Source organism: Psammomys obesus, unplaced genomic scaffold (genome assembly GCF_907164565.1).
Source record: "Psammomys obesus unplaced genomic scaffold, mPsaObe1.curated_primary_1811, whole genome shotgun sequence".
Taxonomy (NCBI): domain Eukaryota; kingdom Metazoa; phylum Chordata; class Mammalia; order Rodentia; family Muridae; genus Psammomys; species Psammomys obesus.
Genome location: NW_026586816.1, coordinates 568178 through 584692, shown reverse-complemented (window position 1 = coordinate 584692; position 16515 = coordinate 568178). Strand labels below are relative to the sequence as shown.

At 42.4% G+C, this 16515-nt stretch overlaps 1 protein-coding gene across 1 annotated transcript in view; it reads left to right on the top strand.

Annotated features, from left to right (window-relative positions):
- Positions 1-2222: 2222 nt before the first annotated feature.
- Abhd12 (abhydrolase domain containing 12, lysophospholipase) overlaps positions 2223-16515 on the top strand; it is a 67275-nt gene continuing 52982 nt past the window's right edge. Inside the window, exon 1 of the mRNA XM_055602680.1 lies at positions 2223-2572. Coding sequence (XP_055458655.1) covers positions 2382-2572 — 191 coding nt within the window. The 5' untranslated portion in view covers positions 2223-2381. The remainder of the gene's footprint in view (positions 2573-16515) is intronic.

Below are 16515 nucleotides of genomic sequence, written 5' to 3'. Positions count from 1 at the left end.
CACTTTAGTTCCACCAAATTTTGCACAAGTCCCTCTAAAAAGGTTCAGAGGGAGGTGGTTCAAAGCCAGGAGGCAGGAGGCATGGAAAGCAGCCCATACTACATGCTAGCTTCTTGAAGTTAGTTTGCCTCTGTTTCTGGGTCAGCAGGAGAAGGAAGCAAGATTCTGCCTTTTGTAACTTCAGAGTCACAAGCGCTGGCCTGTCATATTCCTGTAGCTGATCCTGGAGGGAGGCTCCTGAGGGAGTGTGGCCTGCTCTGTTAGGCTGCAGCTCCTGATCTACCAAGGACATATATTATCTGAAAAATGGATATGGGAATGCCCCACTTTAAAAAGGAATCACTTGTTAGGGCATTGTGGCTCATGTTGTAATTCTGTCACTCCAGATGCCAAAACAAGAGCATTCCAGAGAGTTCCAGGCCAGCCTGGGCTGGAGTGTGAGGCCCTTTCTCAGAAAACAATAGGTAGGTAGCTAGTTAAGTAAATAGGGATGTTCTTTTTTCTATTAGGGACACTTAGGTTAGTGTTTATTAAACACCCAGTTATAGTGCTGTAGGATTGTGATTCACAAACTGATAGTTACAACCCTTCTCAGCCATGCATCTTTTCAGATTCAGCCAGGAGGCAATTACTGACCTTTAGACTTTTTTACTTTTAAAATGGGAACAGCAGTATACCTGTGAGCAGTCTTAATGATTCAGTCTTTCCTTCAGCAAATATTTATGAAGTGTGTACTATGAGCCAAGCATTGGTCCAGATACTGAAGATAATGCAGTAAACAAGGTCCTTCCTCAGAGTCTATCTTGCAGTGTGGAAAACATCAATACAGATAAAGATATATCAATGTCAAGTACTTTGGTGATAAGCACTAACAAGAATAAACTGAGGAAGGTGAACACAGCAAAAATGAGTCTGAGGGCTCTGTGTTAGTGTTCAGAAACATAACTCTCATAGGGAGGGGAGTGATTGTAGATGTGGGCTTTAGTGAGGTAGAGCTTTGGGATAACAGGTTAAGGTGCAGAGGCCTTAGGGAGAGACGGAGTAGCATTCTGAAGGACCAGCAGGACCAGCAGGGAGGCAGTGATCCTGGAAGAGGTCGTATGTAAGCTTTCAGTTTTGAAACAACATAATTCATTACATTTCTAAATTCCTATTTAATCTTTATCAGTTGTCAATAGTTTTCAAACTGATTGACACATGCTGAAATTATAAAAGTATCCTTGGAATAAGTAGGCAACTATATTTCTTGGTCAAAGGCCACTACTAAAATTAATCCTACCATATCAAAAACGCAAAAACTATAAAAAATATCCTTTCCTTTTTTTTTTTTCTGGATGGATTGAATTATTGCTAACTTTCGGAGTCACAGTGTAAATTAATCTTTGAAACAGATTTCTTGGCCTCCACCAGTTCTAATTGCTTTTGTGAAGATCCATATTTTAATAAGCGATTTCAAAGCATACATAGGCAATTCATTTTCTTACATTCAGCCAAAGAACAAAACATAAATATAAACTTGTTTTAAATGACACATTAGCTACCAAACAGCGTTTTGATTTTTTGGTTTTTGTTTGTTTGGTTTTTTTGAGATATGGGTTCTTTGTGTAGACTTGGTTTTCCTGGACCTCGTTCTGTAGATCAGGCTGGCCTCGAACTCACAGAGGTCCGCCTGCTTCTGCCTCCCAAATACAGGGATTAAAGATGCGCTCCAGCACCGCCTGGCTATTTTCTTTTGTTTAAGGTAAAGCTTTTTGTTGAGTATAACAAACCTTAACATCAGGGGTGCGGAGGGGTGGGGGGAGGGGTTGTGTTACTTATTAAGGGAGCCAGATGCCCTAGAGAGTGGAAGGAGCCTATTTCGCCCAGCGATGGAGCTAGTGCCCTCGAGGACCTACTTGCATTCTCACCATTCGGACCACCGAGATGGAGCATGCCTCAGTTCGTCTGCGGACGACACCTGAGTTGCATCTAAAGCACCTCAATTTGAGAACCCCAACTGACTCCAATCCGCTGCGCAAATGAGGCGAGATTCTTCAGATAAGCCCTGACCTGACAAAGACCGATGGATTCAGCTTCTTCCGCCCTTTTCCAAAATGGCTGCTGTCGGCGGTGGGGATGCTGCGCCCGCAGCCCGCGGAACCGGAGCGGAGGTGATGGGGGCGTGCCCGGGGCGGGGCCGGCGGGCGCCGCGCGCTGATTGGCCGCCGCGGCCGACCGGCCTCCGGCGCTTGTCCATAGCGGGCGCCGCGGCCTGGGGTTGGGATGTGACGGGCAGTGGGCTCCCGGCTCCTGGCGGTGACGGCTTTGAGCGGCGGCGACTGCGGCTCAGGCAGGCGGGTGAAGCCAGGACGCCGTGGGCTGCCGGCCGAGAGGGCCGCGGGATGAGGAAGCGGACCGAGCCCGTCACCTTGGAGCATGAGCGCTGCGCCGCCTCAGACTCGTCCTCCTCCGGCTCGGCCGCCGCGGCGCTGGACGCCGACTGCCGCTTGAAGCAGAACCTGCGTCTGGCGGGCAAGGGGCCGGCAGAGCCGCGCAGCGCAGCGGACGGGGGCATGAAGCGGGCTCTGGGCAGGTGAGACGCGGCGCGGGTACACCTCACCTGGCAGTCAGGTAGTCCCAGGCTCCCACCATCCAGGCTCTGCTGCGGGAGCATCACACGGTCCCATCCGCCCGGCGTCCTCTTCGACCCTTCTTCAGACTCCCTTCCCTTGTCTGGCCCGCAGGGACCGTCCAGCCCCATTCCTCTGGAACGTTCCTTCCAAATCTCACTTCCGTGGTGTCCACCGCATACGGGGCTTCTCGCTAACCCACCCAGCACCCTGGCATCGTGACCCTTATCCAAGTTAGCTCGCGGGGATACTCAGGGACCGGGTTAGTAGTAATCAGGGCCGAGTAGTCCTGACTGGCTCTGGAAGAGTCTCCCGGGGAGTTAGGAAGGCTGCTGGTAAGAAAGGGGAGAACCGTAGCCCCTGCAAATGCTGTTAGCCACTTCACCGGCTGCTTTGCCCTGACCTCAAACGGAGCTCACTCAAAAGCAGCGCTCCTCGGTCTGGGAAATTGACGGGTGCTTGGTCCTTCCCCTTCGGTAGTTCATCCAGGTTGTCGACCCTCTTTGGAGGGTTAAGCCGTTTCTAAAGTCCAAGGAAAAGGTTGGACGTATTCATTCTCAGCTGTTGGAGGGAACCGGTGATTGGCTATGCAGGTGGTTCCAGGCACTTGAAATCTGCACAGGAATGGGTCATTGAGAATCAATTTGTAAGGACTTGGGAGTCCTCTGGGGTTGGTCAGTTGGTTAGTTAGGTTTGCATCCTCCCTTTCGGTTGGAGAAGAGGCAGTTATGTAAAGCGATTTCAAAACTGAAATAGCATATTTCGTAGGGATAGGTTTCTTTCCCTCTATGCTGGTTTCTTAGTATGACAATTTGTAGATTATTACCTTTCTTGGCAGTTTTGTATTGATAGTTCATGACCAGATGTTAGTGTGCTATATTCCTAAGACAAGAATTGTAGCAGTCATTTCATTTTGCATCAGTTGAGCATTCCTTACTTACATGTAAAAACATTTACCCAAATAGAAAGAATCAGAGCTTACAGCTCTGTGCTTAAAAGACCATGAACTTAAACTACAGAGATCTCTTTAAGTCAGTGATTCTCAGTCTTGTAGAAGGGGGAGAACTGGCTGTGTTTTGTTCTGTTTTTGTTTGTTTTGTTTTGTTGGTTTTTCAAGACAGGGTTTCTGTGTGTAGCCTTGGCTGTCCTGGACCCGCTCTGTAGACCAGTCTGGTCTCAAACTCACAGAGATCCACTTGCCTCTGCCTCCCTGAGTGCTGGGATAGCAGGCATGCGCACCTGTGCCTGGCCCCGGGTTTGGTTTTGTTTTGTTTGTGGGTAAAATTCACTAGGGGTAGGTGTGATTGCCTAGCTAGTGAAGGCTCCTTAAAGTGACTTAAGTGATTTAATGGTGGAAGGAGAGAACTGTCTCCCAAAAGTTGGCCTTTAACCTCCATGCAATTCACCTAACATACATGCACACAAAATAGACGTCTTACAGATAATTAAAAATTAACTAGCATGTGATTAATCTCTTGAAAAACCGATATACTCTTTCTCTTAAGAAAAGTGTACATTAAAAACCCTTCAAAGCTCAATTACACTTTATATGCTTTGCATATGAGTTAGATAACTTAGAAATTCTTCCTTTGAAAAATCAAATTGCTATGCACAGTAATGTTTGGGGGAGGCTCTGACACCTTCTTTGTATTAAAAGGACCTGATTAATATTGTGGGACAAAGAGAAGCATTCAAGTGGTGCCCACATCCTCTGAATGAATAGAGGCTTTAGGGGAATAAAGCATAATGAAGGAAGGCCAGATTAGAGTATTACTCCATAGCTTTCCTTTGGGTTGTCTTTGCAAGACATGCATGTGCTTCCCTTGGGCCAGCCCAGCCCTGCTTATCTTATCACCTGTCTGACATTGCAGTTGCTATAATTGCACGCATACTTGAGTTGCTTTACCTGTCTCCTCCCCAACAAGAATGGGAATGCAAAGAGAGCAGGTTGCTTTCTCCACCTCTGGATCCCGGTGCCTGTCAAGTGGTAGGTGGGAAAAGATGCTTGTTGAATAAATGAGTATCTATGGAATTAATTCCTAGAAGTGGAATTGGTGGGCCAAAGGGCGTGTTTATAACTGACAGGTAAAGCCAAAGTACACACTGAAGAGTTAGTACTGATTGTGACCTCTATCAATGGAAGTTGCCTGCCTGTAAGACAGTATATAATCACTACATTTTTCATCTTGCCTATTTCTTTTTTTAATTATTTCTTTTTATTTTACGTGCATTGGTGTTTTGCCTGCGTGTATGTCTGTTGGTGTCAGATCTTGGAGTTACAGAAGTTGTGAGGAATTGAACCTAGGTCCTCTGGAAGAGCAGTCAGTGCTCTTAACTGCTGAGCCATCTCTTCAGTCCCCTTGCCTATTTCTTTTAACTCCTTTCTTTGGATACTTCCAGATACATGAAAGTGGAGAAAACCTTATCATGACCCTCTGTCACACACTTTCAAGCTTATAGTGTTTGGAGGTCTTGAGTCAGCCCTCTTTTTTTTTTTTTTTCCAGGGTGGGAACTAGACTGTTTTTAAGCACATTTTATTTATAAGCATTTTAGGATAACGTGAACAAAAAGACTGATCTGAAACAATGTGGTAGTGGAAGCACCATATATCAACTTTGTATAATATCTAGTCTGTACACAAATTTCCCAAATTCTCAGAAATGTCTTACTGATGAGTTTATCCTAAAATTCTGTTTTTTTCTCTTTCTTTACTCCCTACCTATCTACTTCCTTTAAAAACATTCTGTACATTATTTTTATTTGTTTATCATTCTGTGTATGTATGATATGTGTGTGGAAATGCATGTGCCCTGTGAAAGGTCAGAAGACAATTTTGTGGAATTTGTTTTTTCCTCCTACCTTTATATGGGTTCTAGGGTCGCACTCAGTTCTCTAACAACTGCCTTTACTGGGCGTGTCATCTTGCTGGTCTCTCCTATACGTATTTATCCTAACTATTTGTTTTTTATTGTTGAAAATAGGATCCTTTATCATAGCATATATTCTTATTGTATTAGCTCATAACTAGTAACTTATTATTTCTCATAGTTTTTACAGTTACAGCTCTGATGGTCGCTGCATGTACTAAGAATTTTTTCCCCTGTCTTCCAGTTCTTAGATCACTTGTTTCTTTGTCGTTTCTTATTCATGGTATTTCCCAATAGAAAGCTAAGTACTGTTGATGATTCTGGACATCTTTGACTAGTTCATGATGTTACTGACAGCCAAGTACTTATGGGTGATACTGAACACCTTGATTAGTTTTATGACTTTATGACAGTTAAGTACTTGGCACTTTCTTGACTTTACTGACAGTGCTTTTGGTGTTCTTTTGCCATTGATTGTCATGCTAGTTATTTTGCTAAGGGTTGTGTTGCTGGTACTGCTTTAAAATAAAAAATGGTAGCTGGATTTTTTTAAGTACCCATTTCAGCATCTGTGGCAGGATCATAGTGCCTTTCTCTTTAGTATAGCAGGTGATAGATTTTTTTTTTTTTTTACTATAGAATCTTTCCATCTTATAGATAAGTAATATTATTTACAATTCTATTGGTATTTTATTTAGAAATTGCACATTATTATTTGTAAGGCTCATCTAAAATTTTCTCTTTTTCTTCAGTACTGGAATAATGAACAATTTCTTAAAAGAGTTACTGTATTTTTAATTATGTGTATGTGCAGTGAATGCAGGTGCCCAGGTGAGGGGCATGGGATCTCAATAGCTGGAGTTCCGGGAGGTTGTGAGCAATGCGACATGCTGTGGAGAACTGGTCCTCTGCAAGAGTTGTACATGCTTTTAACCACTGAACTATGTCTCCAGCTCCTGAAACTTCCTTTTGAAATGCTGTCTCTATCAGCTGTTTTAGCATTATCTGTAGCTTATTTAAAAGTTTTCTCTGGCCAGGCATAGTGACCTGTGGGGGCTGAGGCAGAGAAAGGTGCTTAAGCCCAGGAGTTTGGGGCCAGCTTGGCCAATGTGGGGGTGGGGTGGGGGTAGGGCTCTCTCTTTCTCCATGGAAGACAGTTTAAACTACTTTGTGACAGAATTTTAAGTAGTCCAGGCTATCTTCTAATTCTCTGTAACCAAGGATGACCTTGAATTCTTGGTCCTCCTGCCTCAGCCACCAAATGATGGAATTTCAAGCCTCTACCATCAAACCTGGCTCAATTCAAAATACCTAGAAAATTATCTGTTACTTTAAAATATGTAGAATTCCCAAACAAAACTGCCTAAACGTGGAGCTCTTTTAGCATATTGCAGTATTATAGACTGCTCTAGGCCCTCAGTGTTTGGGCTTTACTACTTTTGCTTACTTACATGTTCATGGAAAATCATCAAATCATTTACTTAATTTAGCTTCACCTCTCTATCTAAGGCTATTTTCCTAATATTATTGAACATTTCCTGTCCTCCCCCTTGACTTAGACTCACTGATTTACATCTAGAGGTGTATGCTAGAATTTGAGGAAATATCCCCAAGAAAATATTCGTTTCTTGCCCTAGGAGGGCTGGAGGATGCCAAGGATCCCTAGAAGTGATTCAGTACCTGAAGGGTGAAGTAGCCAGTATGTCCTGTCTTGTTGGTTTCTGTGGGGTATTGTGTTTTGTATATAGTCTAATCAAGTTTTGTTTTTTTTTTTAAACCCATTGTAGTTAATTCAGATGAAAACAATTTTGAGATCAAAAGCCCCCATTTTGTTTGTTTAAAGTTCTGGGTGGGTTAGGGGGTGATTTTAAAAGGTAAATATTGATATAATTAATATAGGAACTTTGTACTCTCTGGGAAGAGTAATAATAATTTGCTTTGATGAGCGGAGATGGAGGGCAGATGAAGGATTTTGTAGGAATTTCTTTTCTTTCTTCTTCTTGTAGCCCTGGAATTCCTGGAAAGTACAAGTGTTCTAACTTGGACCCTGAGAAGGCACACATGAAATGTACAGGAATGGGCTTTCTCCTTCTCTGAGCTTTTAGACCAAATCCAGGAATGGACAGGAACCAGTGAGCTGCAGGGAAGGTTTCCTAGTCAGACCATCTCCAAGTAAATACCAAAGAACACAGTCAACACCCCTCATTTTCCTTGATCTAAAGAAGGGCCCTCATCCAAGGTGCTGCTGACTTTACCCAAAAAGGCAGGTAGCTGAGGTCAGTGTCCACATCCTTCACCTTTAGCCTTCCCAAGGTATAACATGCAGCTCATGCTCCATTCATCCCTGTGTGTGTCTCTTCACCCTTAGTTTACAGACTAAGATGAGAGAAAGTTTACAGCTGGCCTTTACTACACCTAAAGTAACAGACTTGGCCCCAGAGGTTACATTGCAGCAGGTTGGCTTTGTCTGTTGTCCTTCATCTCAGCCCCCATTGGGTGAACCTTTTCCTATTGTGCCTTACTGGGTGTGGTTGCACTGTAACCTGACACCAGATTTTATTAGTACCATATTTTCTATATTTTTGCTTGACTCAAAGTTTTCCTTTTAGCCCACAGTCACTATTCCTTTCCAAGGCAGCTTTCTATATTGACTCTGGCAGACAGGTCTGCATTGTAGGAGATGCCTTTGACCCATCCCCTCTTATATTTTTAATACTTAAAAAAAAGTGATGGAAAATAGTCCCTTTTTCAGGGCTGTGCTAATAAAGGTGGACTCCTGTTCCAGATTGCTGCTACTACTCTCAAGAGAACACTTGCATTTCAAATAAAGTATGCAGGGAGAATGTTTAATGATACAACTGTGATAAACTTAGGTCAGTGCTGTTTGTCCACAATAGGTACCATAAAACTTAGGTTTCAGTGGCTTTGTGCTTGGCGAGGGGCTCTATCAGCACAGCAAGTGACTTGTTCCATGTGGGATTTCAGGACAGAGGGACCAACCGATCCAGGGAACATGATAGCCAGAGTGCTGAGAATAAAATGCCCATTATCTACATGACCTGTCATTTGGGTTTAGTTTCCGATTTACCAAATTCCGCATTTTATGGGATGATACATAGTGACCTGAATTTCAAGGGAATCTTTCCAAAATCTGTGGTTTGGCACAGCTACTTAACTTTCTGAGTCTGTTTTTCCTCTGTAATGTGGGAATAAGAATGCCTCCCAGTTGGATTGTGGTGAGGCCCAGGTGTGTGGAAAATTACAGGCACCTGGTGAGCATCACCAGGTTCAGCATCATCATGTTCTGGTGCAACCATCCCCATTGTTATTACTGATATAAGCTAAAGGAACTGAGAAAGCTGTTAGCTTATGTCAAGAATTTACTTCTCATTCCCAGATTATAATCTAGCACTTCATAGTTGTGCATTTAGTATATCCTATTTGGTGAACTTATCTTTTTGTAAACATATATTTGTTTGTGGTTTTTATTTTGGTTGGGGGGCAGCACTTACATACCATGTGGAAGTCACAGATTAATTTGCCAGAATCAGTTTTGGTTTTTTCTTTTTGTTTTTTCCCTCCATGTGCGTGAGTCCCAGTGATCAGCTCAGGTCCTTGAGCTTTGGTTGCAAGTATCTTTACCCATCGAGCCATCTGGTCAGACCTATATCTGTTGATATTAGAGCATTTTTAACTATACTGTTGGGTCGTCCAACACTTTTCTAAGCCATTTTTTCAGCACTCCCCTCACCCCGTGTATGTGTGTGTTATGGACATGGAAGGGGAATCATGTATGCAGCATGGCATATGTGAAGGCCAGAGGGCAGTTTGTGGTTATCAGTTCTCTCTCTCTCTCTACCATGTGGATTCCTGTAAAAGCAATTTTAATTTGCCTGATTAAATTGTTTTTTGTTTTGTTTTTTTTTTCTTTTTGGATGCTTACAGCCTCCCTCTGCTAACCTAGGCCTAGTCCTGGAAGCTTCTAGCCTCCATACAATCTAATCTAGACCTCGAATGTTTCCAGCCTTTGACACATACTGCTGAAAAAGCTTACCCTTTCTACTTCTTACTGAGCTCTTGGCTAGTTCAACTAAGCTGTCTGGCTTAAACTCCTCCCACATCTGATTTATTCAATCTCCTTTCTTTTGGCCTCAGGATTGCTCTGCTTGGCCTCAAACTAACTCCAGAAATCTGTTCTAATCTTTTGGCTCCTTCTTATTCTGCTTATTCTCAAACTAACTCCAGCAATCTGTTCCAATCTTCTGGCTCCTTCTTACTCTGCTTGGCTTCAAACTAACTCCAGCAATCAGTTCTAATTTTCTGGTTCCTCATTCTCTGGCTTGTTGTCTCTTCACCTGTGTCTAGCTTGCTTTCTCTTCAACCTCTCTATAAAACTTAACAGGTAAAACTGCCTCCTCTTTCTCTGTTTTTTGTTCTATGTATTTTTTCCCCCATGTTTGCTTCCTGTCTGGTTGCTTGTTCACCTAGGGTTAACTATTTAATCCTGTTTTCAGAAAGCTCTTGGATGAAAGGGCTGGGCCATCTACAAGTACTTGTTTACAGTAAACAGAGCTCGTGGGTTAAAGGTGTGTGTTAGGGCTGAGCCACACCAAATGAGAAACAAGTTTTTCCAGTTCATAATCTCAGGGTTCACAGTGGGATCAAATATCCTGCAACAGGTCCTAGGGATTGAACTCAGGTTGTCAAGCTTGGCAGTAAGTGCCCTTACCCTGTGAACCATTCTGTCAGCCCTGAGCCATTCTTTTAGCAGGTTGAATATCTGTTAGATAGGATAACACTTTAAGGCTGCGGCAGTGATTATGACTTTACCTTCCTATGGAAGAGACAGGAGATAAGGAAGAGAATATGTCAGGTGCTCTGGGTACTTAGGAGAGTTGTAGAGCCAGTAAGAGACAAGTTGTGGCCTGGCAGTGGTGGTGCATGTCTTAAACTCAGCACTTGGGAGGCAGAGCCAGGCAGATCTCTGTGAGTTTGAGGCCAGCCTGGTCTACATAGTGAGTTCCAGAAGAGCCAGGGCTACACAGAGAAACCCTGGAGATAGAGAGAGAGGGGGAGAGAGAGAACACAAGAGAGCAGGAGAGAGTGGAAGCAGCTGTCAACGAGAGAAAGAGAGAGACACAGAGAGAGAGAGAACAGATGTTGATAAGCCGCTGTGGTGGTGGTCTAAATGAGAAAGAAGCCTTTTTGACAGTGAGACACTTGCATGAAAATATCTGGCTGCTTTGGAGCATAAGAATTGCACAATAGACTGTGTATATATGTCTATTTCTCTCTCTTATATATGTGTATGTATGTGTGTATATATACATATATATGTAGGTGTAGATAGGTAGATAGATAGATAGATAGATATAGAGATATAGAGAAATATCTTGTCTGTGACAAGAACAAATGAGATGATTAGGTGGGGGTATTGTTATCAGGTAAGAAAGACAATGTGGGGCTTGGGCTGGGGAAGTAGCTTTGGAGATGGGAAAAACTGTAGAATTCAAGGAGGCATTATCAGGATTTATTGATTGCTTGAATGGAAGAGTGTGGTGGGGAAAGGTATCTTTTCTGAGTAACTGGAAAAATAGAAATACTGTGTATTGAGAAAAGAAATGTCTTTTTTTCTTTTCTTTTTTGGGTTTTTAAGACAGGCTTTTCCTGTGAAGCTCTGACTGTCTTAGAACTTGCTCTATAGACCAGACTGGCTTCAAACTCACAGAGCTCTGCCTGCCTTTGCCTCCTGAGTGCTGGGATTAAAGGCATGCACCACCACCTCCAGGCAAATTTTTATATTTACAATTCTGGAGTGTGGAAAGGCCAGGATCAAAGGGCTGCATTTGAAGCAGGCCTTGGTACTCAAGCTTGGCATAGCAAAAGATATCACATGGAGAAAGAACACTCTAGAGAAAATGGAGCAAGGACAGGAGAATACTTGAACTTGTCTCAGCCCTAATCTAGTCTTATCACCTCTTAAACACTCCACCCTCTCAGTCCAGTCCTATTTGTGATTAAGTTTCAGCATGTGCTGGGTATGGTAGTGCATGCCTTTAGTCCTAGTAAAGAAAGGATCACCTGAGCCCAAATGTTTTCTGCCTTTCCCTACCTACCCCCCCTTTTCTTGTCATTGTGTATTTTGGAAGAATTGAAACCATAGTGTTTCATTATAGTAGTCTCACAGATCTGAAAGAAATCTCAGTACAGAATCAACTCAAATTTCCCAAGTTCAGCGTCTCATCTGAATGAATCAAGATATGGGTGACATTCAAAGCACAATTCATCTTGAGGCCTACTGTGAGCCATACTTTCAAAATACGATGGTGGGGCAGGCATTCCAAATGGAGAGCTAGGCAAGAAGAAAATAGTTGGTCTCTAGTAAGTATAAAACCCATTGGAGAAAATAGCATTGATCTAAAAGATGAAGGATGGTGTGCTTTGATACTGTATCTCATGTCCTGGGCACTGTAGAGCAGTAACAATGTGTTTATGAGTGCTTGAGTTTTTAGGTCTCACTGATAGCTCTACAATTCTAGGATCTTGAGGTGGCCCCAGCCTTGTGCTTTTACTAAGCATTGTTGTAATAGTATTTCTGTCATAATAGTGTAGTATTTCTGTGGTGGCTCTGCTTGATGACATCTCTGTCTAGCCTCAACTGTCGACAGCCTCCTTTAAAATCAAGTTAAAGGTAACCATGTCCTACAGCTATTGTATTTTACCTATTGATAGTGCTTCAGAGCATGGACACAATTAAGCTAAAGTCTTTAGAACTCTAGAAGCAAGGGTGACCTTTGCTCTGATTCCCAATATAGTTTCTCATTTGTGCTGAGCTCTTACAAGGATGGCCTTTATTCTGATTTCTAATATGGTTCCACATTTTGAGATCTCACGAGGATGACATTTATTCTGAATTCCAGTATAGTTCCTCATTTCTGTCTGCCCTAGTTAGCTTTAACTGTCAGCTTGAATTGATTGTTAAACCTAGAGTCATCTGAGAAGGGAGTCTTAAATGAGGGGTTTCCCAGATCAGATGATGTGTGGGGCATGTCAGTGGGGAATTGTCTTGATTTCTAACTGCTGTAGGAGGCCCAGCCTGCTGTAAGTGGCACCATTTCCCTGGGCAGGTGCTCTTATGCTGTTAAAGCAAGCTGACTAAACACGAAGTTCCAGGTGAGCCAGTAAGCTCTCCGTGGTTCTTATGCAAGTTCCTGCTTGAGTTCCTTCCTTGACTTCTCAATGATGCTGAAATAAACTCCATCCTCCCTAAGTTGTTGTTGGCCATAGTTTAATCACAGCAGCAGAAAGGAAACTGAATACTATCTGAGTCCTGACAGACACTTTCATGAAGCCCTTTTTGAGCCCTCATCAGAATAATTCCTAATGCTATGTTTATGAAAATAAAAGCTGTTTCTAACTTTCTCCAAATTATTCCAACTTTAACCCATTAACAATTTCTAAACTTTCTTCCATATTTTCCTTTGTATATGTGTGGAGGCTAGAGGAGGTCCTTTGAGTTCTCTCCCTGAACCCAAAGCTTTTCTTTTTCAGCTGGCAACCAGAAAGCCCTGTTGTAGTAGTCCAATGTCTTCTCCATTCAGTTTTGGGTGTCCAAACACCAAGAAGATCACATCTGGCAAGTTGCATGCACTCACATAGAATGCTAGGTTACAGGCTCAGAGCAGGCACTTCTAAACCACTGTGCCATCTCTCCAGCCTCTTAGTCTGTTTTTACAGCAATAACAGATCACAGACTGGGAAGATTATAAACAACAGGAGTTTATTTGACCAACAGTTGTAGATTATGAGAATTCTAAGAATGAGGACTTTATCTGGTAAGCTTTCATGCTGTGTTATTACATGGTAGATGGCATCATACGGAGAAAGAAAACTCAGGAAGTGGAGTAGCTTCAAGCAAGAGATCACATGCTAGAGCGTATCACTTTTATTACAAAGCTACTCCCAGAATCTTTAAGCCACTCATTCAGTCAGTTTGTCAAGATGAAGGTAGAGGGCTGGGGTATGCCCCAGTGGTGGCAGCGCTTGGCTTAGTATGCTCAAGGCCCTGGGTTTGGTCCACAGTATTATAAGAAGAAAGAGATGGAGATAGAGAGACTGCCAGTAGAAGAAAATAAGCAGACCCTGGAGTGTCTTCTTTGGTTATTTTCTTGAGACAAAGTTTTTCTGTATAGCCCTGCCTATCCTCAGATTTGCTCTGTAGACCAGGCTACCTTGAATTCAGAGATCTGCCTGCTTCTGCTGGGATTATAGGCATGTGCAGTCACCACCAGTGTGTTTTGATCTTCTATCTTTCCAGTTCTTGCAACTGGAAAGAAGTGTTCTTGTACTTTAAAGTGGAGAAAATGTTAAATTGTCTTCCAAGATTTGGATATATTGGCTGGCAACTCATATAATGGAAAGGTAAGAATGTAGGGTTGATGCCAGTTATTTTGATGCGGTGAAAGAGGGCCCCAGAAAACAGCAAACTGATGATTTTGTATTGCTTTTAATAAGGTGTGCAGCAAATACAATATGCACTTTCATCATTGACCTGTGCCGTTCTTGATCCTGGAACATCCACATAGCTCTGCCTGAAAGTAACATCCATGTCAGGTACCTATAGGTTACTGTATTTGTCAGTTACTGTGCTTTGCCAGGTACTGTGCAAGCAACTGGTGATGCAGGGAAAGGATATTTTCCCCTAGGGAATCTGTTGTTTTTCAGCATTTATGGGTGGCAGTGGTCAGCTTTTATACTCAAATGTTTTGATCAGTGCCTATGGCCTAGAGAGAATACAAGAGTGATTGGAAACTGTCTGCTCACATCCATCTTCTTTCAGAATCTATACATAGCCCAAGCTGACCTTAAGCTTGCCTTCTTTTTGCCTCAATCTTCTGAGTACTGGATTACAACAGGCATTCACTCATCACTATGCTTGATTTCCTTATGTTCTTTTTTCTTTTTTTAGATAGGATCTTATGTAGCCAAGGATGGCTTTACATTCCTAATCCTCCTGACTTTACCTACTAAGTGCTGGGATTAAGGTATGCACAACCTTGTTCAATTATTTTTTTTTATCCTTTCTTTTTCTTGTTTTTTCAAGACAAGATTTCTCTGTGTAACCTTAGCTGGCCTGGCACTTGCTTTGTGGACCAGACTGCCCTCGAACTCACAGAGAATTGTCTGCTTCTGCCTCCAGAGTGCTGGGATTAAAGGTTTGCATCACCACCACCCAGCATTTTATCCTTTCTTAAAGACTCATTTACTACAACATTTTTAATGCACTGATTTATGTTAAAAGCTTTCCCTCTTTGGGCCTCTTACTTCATCCAATAATGTAATGCAAAGAGCGTCACTGAATAGCTGAGCAGTCTAGAAATAGAAGAGAAAGTCTCATAGTTAAGGGGTACAAGGCACTCAGACAAAACGTGTCATGTCAGGACCCTGAGGAATAACAAAGAAGAGCACCATTGCAGAACACTTAATATGTAGCTTAAGGTTCTAGAAGGGAGAGACTGTTAAACCAGTGTGGGCCATATGGAAGCTTGCCAGTGTCTCTCCAAGGCCTCCAGAAAAAACTGAAAGATTGAGTAGGGAAGGAGCTCTAGGTGTGAGGTCACCCAGGAGGTCCCGTCACTGTGGAGAATGGCAGTCTCAAGGGCTATCACTCTCCCACTCAGCTCCTTCCTTTGTGTCTGATTCAAAGTAATAAAGATCCCATAGTGAAAAATCAAAGACACAGAAATTCTCCTCTGTTTTAACAGTGTGGTGTGTATTGGAAATGGATTTGTATCATCTTTCATTCATTTAATGAGTAGCTTTCACTTAGCCTTTCTTGAAGCTAGATAATACAACTAGAACAGGGCACAAGTGTCAGGGAGGTCCCACTCTGTATGGAGCTTACAGTCTTGTGAAGGTGAAACACATCCAAAAAGAGGTAGCACATAAATACCAAGTAACATTTGAACAGTGTGGTGAAGTGCTGTAGGGACAAAAAAAACCAAAACAAACAAACTAGGGAACATGGCCATGTATGAGGCTTGAAAATGAGCTCCACCTCTGTAGTAAATTCTTTTTGTTACTGCCATAACCCCACCCTATCTGCCTTTTCCCCACATGCACATAAAAACAGATCTTCCCACAGTGGGATTCTTAGCTGTTCAGCCCTGCCAGCAAAGTTCTCATGATTTTTGTTTTCCTCTTTAAAAAACAGACATTAGAGGTTGTTGTTGCATGTTTCATTAAGGCTTTGAAGTTTTCAGCTGTGCGTTGTACTTGCTCCTAGTACCACTGTGTTGGAATAAGATTTTAAAGGTTAAGATTTCCACCCTAAAAAATAAGAAATATTTAATCCAACTACTAGTGTTGGGGAATTAATCTTTATTAATGGCTTTATTCTTTTGTTCCTTCTAAGCAAATATGTAGTAAAATAAAAAGCAAAACACATAACTGTTTTTGGTGATTACAAACATGAATAGAATTGTAGAATTTTCTCTTTGCTGTAACAACATCAGAGAAAACAACTTAAGGGAAGAGGGAGTTATTTTGGCTCACAGTTTGAAGAGAGTATGATCTGTTATGGCAGGGAATGCATGCTCAGGTAGCAGCTCCTTTATTCAGCTAAATGAAAAGCAGAAGATGAATGCAGCTCGCTTTCTCCTCTTTCATCTCTTATTCCTTCCAAGCCTATGGGGCAATCCCTCATTCAGATTAGGTCTTTCTTCCTCAGTTAATCTTCTCTGAAACATTCTCAGACACTCGGAGGCATACGCTTCAATCTCCTTGGAGGTCCTAAATTTGACATTGAAGGTTAATCATCACAAGTCTACTCCTTGTCAAGTTTCAAACACATTACCTGAATCTGTAGTACCTTATCCCCTCACTTTACCTTCTCACTCAACTCCTCCACCCCAAAACCCATTCTGTGTATCTCATAATACAAAATGTCATTTATCTAATTTTTTCTCTTCTCTTCTCTTCTCTTCTCTTCCCTTCTCTTCTCTTCTCTTCTCTTCTCTTCTCTTCTCTTCTCTTCTCT